Source organism: Solanum verrucosum, unplaced genomic scaffold (assembly GCF_900185275.1).
Source record: "Solanum verrucosum unplaced genomic scaffold, falcon-dt-bn FXZP01000243.1, whole genome shotgun sequence".
Classification (NCBI taxonomy): domain Eukaryota; kingdom Viridiplantae; phylum Streptophyta; class Magnoliopsida; order Solanales; family Solanaceae; genus Solanum; species Solanum verrucosum.
The window spans coordinates 282,802-288,993 of NW_026020004.1; the positions used below are offsets into that span (position 1 = coordinate 282,802).

At 37.3% G+C, this 6,192-nt stretch overlaps 1 protein-coding gene across 1 annotated transcript; it reads right to left on the minus strand.

The window, feature by feature from the left end:
* Positions 1–5,313: 5,313 nt before the first annotated feature.
* On the minus strand, positions 5,314–5,880 carry LOC125819405 (uncharacterized). The gene is made up of 2 exons (XM_049498836.1): positions 5,635–5,880; positions 5,314–5,553 (listed from the first exon to the last, which is right to left on the minus strand). The coding sequence occupies exons 1-2, from the start codon at positions 5,878–5,880 to the stop codon at positions 5,314–5,316; spliced, it is 486 nt and encodes a 161-aa protein (XP_049354793.1).
* Between the last annotated feature and the right edge of the window lie 312 nt (positions 5,881–6,192).

The following is a 6,192-nucleotide window of genomic DNA, read 5'->3' on the forward strand; positions in this document are numbered from 1 at the left end:
TTGCTGCTGATGAAAATCAAAATTTTCCGAATGCGAAATTGGAACCGATATACCTAAAGAAAAAACCACATGCTTTCTGATAGGGGTGTGGTTTGATTGTGGTGGAAGTTGCTCCTCAGCTCGCGTCTTAAGAATTTGACATTCCTCTTTGGTCTATGTCCCAGTTCGCTGCTAAGAAAAAGTTTCACGTTGTACTGCATCCTTTTTTTGTCATCTGCATCTGTGGTTTGTTTTGGAGAATTCATTATTTTGGATGCTCTCGACAAAGACTGAGATAAAACTCATTAGCATAAAATGGAATTCAAATGGCAGATAGAATCTTTTACCATATTGACACTTAATTTCTATAACGACCCATAAAACTAATAGGTGAAACTAGAGCCAAACGATTGTGTGTTTGAGCTATAATGGAGTTCCATGTGGTAGAATGTTGTCCCGGGCTTAGGTTGAGGGGTTAAACGTCAAGGTACGACTACCCAAGGACCACCCTAGGGGTCCTTGAGGAAGACCCTAAAGCCTAACCCCCCAAGACCCCAAGAAATCAAAAAGCTGCCAAACTTTTGGTGAACTACGGATGGCACCTACTGGGCGTAGGTCCATCCACGGCCCATAGGTCATGGGGCATAGGTCAAAGACCCAAGTTTCAAGTTCCAGACCCAAACAACGGACCAGCAGAATGGGGCGTCACCCCACCTATGGTCCTTAGGTCAAGGGGCGTAGGTCTTGCCTGTGTTGCTCTCTAGTTTCGGCCAAAGTTGGGGCAAAGTGGTAAATTCATTTTAAGTTTAGTTAAGTTGGGGGACGGTTAATATTGAGTTATTAAAGTATTTTAAGGATTTTTAAATTATTAAACTCCCTTTTAGACATCACTATTACCAAACACTCAAATTAGAAACCCACCTCTCCAAAAGTTCTCTCTCTAGAAACTACATGGAAGAGCAAGTTCAAGGGCAAGTATAGGGGTCAAGGACAACTTTCTTATTCAATTTCGTGTGGATTTCTTCCATTATAGGTATGGTAGTCTTCATCCTTGACTTAGTGTCTTTCAAGGAGCCAATTTCAAATATGATTTCAAGTCTCTAAAGTTCCCCAAAATTCCTAGTTTTTAATCTATGCATGAGTTCAATTCCAAACGTTTTCAAAAAGCATTTAAGTGATGAATCATGGTTTAATTGATGTTTAAATGGTGAATTAAGATGATTTCTTCTATGAACCCATGTTTCCCCCAAAATCCTAAGTTGTGATTTGTGATTAGGAATTGATTGATCATGGAAGTATGTTTATTTGTTTATGTTTATGTTTAATTAGTTATTGAATCATGTAATTCTAGTATTTATTGTAGTATGTTAGATGTTTGGGTTGTGATTGATGTCTAGCCTTGGAAGGCAATTTCATGAATGATTATGTATGATTATGATGTGAAGTATATGTGTGTGATCTCAATGAAAGAACTATGATCATGTATAAAATGTAATTGTGTTATGATTGGAAGAGCATTCTCAATTAACACTCATGAATGATGATGATAGAATGTGAAGGGCTTCTATATTGTAATGTTATATCTTGAATTGGTAGGCTTAGGCATCCTCTTCTTGTGTTATGATGAACATGAATCGGTAGACCTAGTGTTGGTATCCCTTGCATAATGAGTCTATGACCTATTCTAATGATGTATTTTGGATCGGTAGGCTAATGTCACCCATAAATGGATGTTAATAATGAACTTTCAGATCGGTTGGCTTATGGCACCCTTCCATAAATGGTGTTAATAAACTTTGGGATCGGTAGGCTTATGGCACCTTCCATGAATGTTGATGATAAACCCTGAATCGGTAGACCTAATGTTGGTAGCCCTTTCATGTGTGAAATGATGAAACTTGAATTGGTAGGATTATGGCACCGTTTCATGAGAGGTCAATGAGCTTTCGTAATGTACCTTGCATCGGTAGGCCTATGGCACCCTTTCATGTGTCCATCAATGTACTTTGGGTCGGTAGGTCAATGGCACCCTCTTATGTAGAATAATATTAATGTGAATGAAACTACTCTATGGGAATGTAGGCTAAGCAACGAGAGGATTTGGAAAGATGGAATCTCTCCCCATGTTTAGGCTGGGTTTCAATGATCGTTTTCCTTTTCCCATAACTATGTGCCCACATAGGATAGCTAGTGGATCCACTTAAGCTAAAATGTTACTAGTTCTAACTTAGGCAAGTAGAACACCTTTCTTCGGTGTGGGGTCATATGACACCGGATTCCATGACTTAGCTCTCATGGTCTATGTCAGTTAAATTCTTATTACCATCATGTGAAATGTGCACTTTAGTTACTTGAGGGGTTCTATGAAGTGTGGGTGGTAATATGGGATGCCACCCATGCATTGCACAATTAGGCTTTGAGAGGGCTATAGTGAGTTCTACAAGGTCTTAATGACTAATGAATGAAAGTTCTCTAAATGAAGCTAATGAAGAATGTTGACTTATATTCTTAGATGTAATGATTCATTCTATACTTGGATTGTATTATGAGTTACTACCTTGTCATGACTTATGAAATGTTTATGTCTCTTATGTATGAGTATAGTGTAAATATGGAAAGCATGAATGTTAAGTTCACTTTTGGTGGCCTTGATGTGGTACTTAGTGTGGATGGTGGTGTGGTACTTAGTATAGCTTGGGTTTTCTTGAGGTGAAAGCTCAATATAATGAAATCTCTTATATGGTTGATTATGTTCTAAGGTGAGTAAATGACTTGTATGTTAGTTATGTTTGTATATTATGCCTCTAAGACTTATGTTCATGAAATTTTCTCAAATTGGCATAAAGCATGACTTTCAAATAAAATTTCTGTTTTAAACATGGTTTTTGCATGGCTTTCATACTTAGTACTTAATTGTGCTAACCCAAATTTCTTCCATTTTCTACAAAGTGTAGGGTTTGGACTTGAGGTTCTATTTTGGAAGATGGGTTTCTAAGGAGCTCGGAGTTGAAGATTTTGGTGAGTCCTTATACTTTCGAGGATAAACCCACTACTTCCCTTTATGTCTTATACTTTATGTTTAGAGCTTTTTTATTGGGTTGTGTCCCAATGTTTTAAGTCTTATGTTTATAGATGGTTTGAGACATAGTATAGAAAAGACTTTCGCTTGCCTTTATGAAAAATGACTTCGATTGTAGTTAAAGAAAAGTTTTAAATTCGTCATTATTTTCCTATACTCTTATGTTCATGAATGCTATGAGGCTTGTATGAGACCCTTCAGGGTCAAGTACGGCATGTCACTTCTGGGGTGTAGGCTAGAGTCGTGACAATTTCTCTCCTAGAACATTTGACGCCATCTTCCTATAGTTTGATGTAAACCAAATAAAGCTTGTATCTTATATTTGCAATAAAATTCTTTAATATACTCTTCCTTTAATAGCAAAGTAATAAAATAGATTGGCATATTATGTTGATGGTTTTCCTTGTGATGCATGAAGATAGTGCTTCATTGAGAAATGTGGCTGGTGATGATTTTCTCGCGATGCATGAAGATCTTTCTCGAGATGCATGAATATCTTTCTCGAGATGCATGAATTTCTTTCCCGTGATGCATGACTTCTTTCTGCAATGCATAAATCTTCCCACGATGCAGGAATATCTTTCCTGTGATGCAAAAATCTCTTTCTTGCGATGCATGACTCTTTCCAGCGATGCATGAATCCTTTTCCCGCGATGCATGGATATTTTTCTGCGATGCATGAATCTATTTTTGCGATGCATAAATCTTCTTCCCGCGATGCATCTATATTTTTATCGCGATGCATGGATCTTTTTCTCTGATGCATGAATCTCTTTTCGCGATGCATGAATCTTCTCGCAATGTATGAAGATAATGCTACCTTGAGAATTTCAGCAAATGATGACTTCTCTGCGATGCATAAGACTTTGCTCCTTTGAGAACCACAACAAATGTTGACTTTCTGCGATGCATAAAGATACAGATTGTGCCTCCCCGGTCTCGAACGAAGATAATGCTTCACCGAGCAATGTAGGTGATCTTATGGGTGGCGGAATCGTCTTATTCGACAATATAATATAAATAACCCTTAGGGTAAGAATATTATCATATATGATAATATTATGTAAATAAACGTTCTCCAGGTATCTTTAGTTACTGGAAAATAATAATATTGTGTTCTTTGAGGTTTTCACTTATTCTCTCTCTGAACATAGTTGTATGTTTATTATGTACCTCACCTTGCTAAGAATTTGAATGAAATAATGTACTCATATCCCCAATTTGTTGGCATAAAAATCTAAAAACTTTTCCAGCATTCACAGAAAAATTGTTAGTTTAAACTGAACTGATATGTGTCGATCTCTTTATTTGTCTGCTCCTTGTCTGGCTATCTCTGGTTAATTTCTCTAATCTCCCACTTCTCGATAGATAAGACAAAACATTTATGTACAAAACAATTGAAACACGAAAGAAAGTCTTAGGAAAAGAAGTTTTCAAAAGTAATATTTGTAAAAGGGTCAATGCCAAGTATCATGTCACATCAAGCTTAACGAACACCTTTGGAGTCGATGCTTCGAGGTCTATCTGATAACTTGTTGGAAAGATTCTGAAGATTCTTTATGTTCTGGTGGTCTGACTCTTGAGATGTCGAAGAATGCTGAAGTTAACTTCTGATCTCGCTGGAGTTATTCAATATTTGTTCTAAACTTCCGATGAACCTTGTAGAAATTTATGAGGTCATCCTCAAAAATTTCTGTCCCAGTTGATAGTTTCACCATATATGGAATCGTCGATGAATGAATCGTGAAATTTTTTAGATCTTCTCAAAAATTATATATTCCCGTTGCAATTTTCAACGTAACTTCAGCCTTTTCTTGTTGGAGAGATTTCTTCTTGAGAATTTTTGAGTTCCTCTCAAAACTTTTGTCCAGTTTGCATTGTAAAGAAAAATAGAAATCAAACGGGAGATATCACAAAGCTGTTGTTGCACCTACCTATCTTGTTGAGGCAAGAATCAGGTCAAACGTAGTTCCTTCTCTCGAGGATTAAAAAAAATAGGAAATTTAAAAATGGAACCGACCAAGGCCGACATTCATGAGAATTCAGGACGAACGTAGTTCAAATACAAAAGGAAACATTAAAAAGGGCTAAAGGGGTGACCGAGGCCTACATAGGCCGCCTATGCATCTGATTCTTGAGAATCCAGGTCAGACGTAGTTCATTACACGGGTACAAAATTCTAAAGAAAGCAATTAGAAGAAAATAGAACTATTACAAGGAAATACAAGGAAATAACAGAGATTCCAACTGAAACTTCACACATAATATATTTTGACAGCGTCTAAGTTGATCGGTTCTGGCCATTTGGTGCCATCCATCTCTAATAGGACCTGGGCATCTCCAGCTAACACTTTGCGAACTAAGTAGGGTCCTTGCCAATTTGGTGCAAATTTCCCTTTGTACTCATCCCGATGAGAAAAAATGCGCTTGAGAACGAACTGACCAATTTCAAATATTTTGGCTCGTACCTTTTTGTTGAAAGCACAAATCATTCTCTGTCGATAAAGTTGACCATGTCAAACAACAACCATTGTCTTCTCATCAATCAATGTTAACTGATAAATCTACTTGTAAACCAAATCAACATCACTCAATTCAGCTTCCTGGATGATTCTTAATGAAGGTATTTCAACTTCGACAGGTATAACTGCTTCTGTTCCATATACTAACGAGTATAAAGTAGCTCTGATTGACGTTCTGACAGTCGTTTTGTAACCTAACAAAGCATATGGCAACATCTCATGCCAACCTCTGTGGTTGTCAATCATTTTCCTCAAAATCTTCCTGATGTTCTTCTTGGCGGCTTCTACAGCTCCATTCATTTGGGGACGATAAGTAGTTGAGTTTCAGTGAGTAATCTTGAATTGTTTACATATTTCTCTCATCAAATGACTGTTGAGATTCGTTCTCTTATCAGTAGTTATGGATGTCAGCACTCCAAACCTACATATCAAATTACTATAGATGATATCAGCTACAACTTTCTTGGTCACCGACTTATACGAAGCTTCTTCCACCCATTTGGTAGAGTTGTCAATGAAAACAAAGATGAATATATGTCCATTGGAGGAGGCTAGCTCTATTGGACCAATGTCATCCATGCCCCAAGCTACAAACGGCCAAGTTGAACTCAT

Coding starts and splice junctions, on each gene's coding strand:
- LOC125819405 (XM_049498836.1), bottom strand. CDS start 5,880: ATGAATGGAGCTGTAGAAGCCGCCAAGAAGAACATCAGGAAGATTTTG. Junction 5,554..5,634: donor AATTGAGTGATGTTGATTTG/GTTTACAAGTAG, acceptor CTTTATCGACAG/AGAATGATTTGTGCTTTCAA.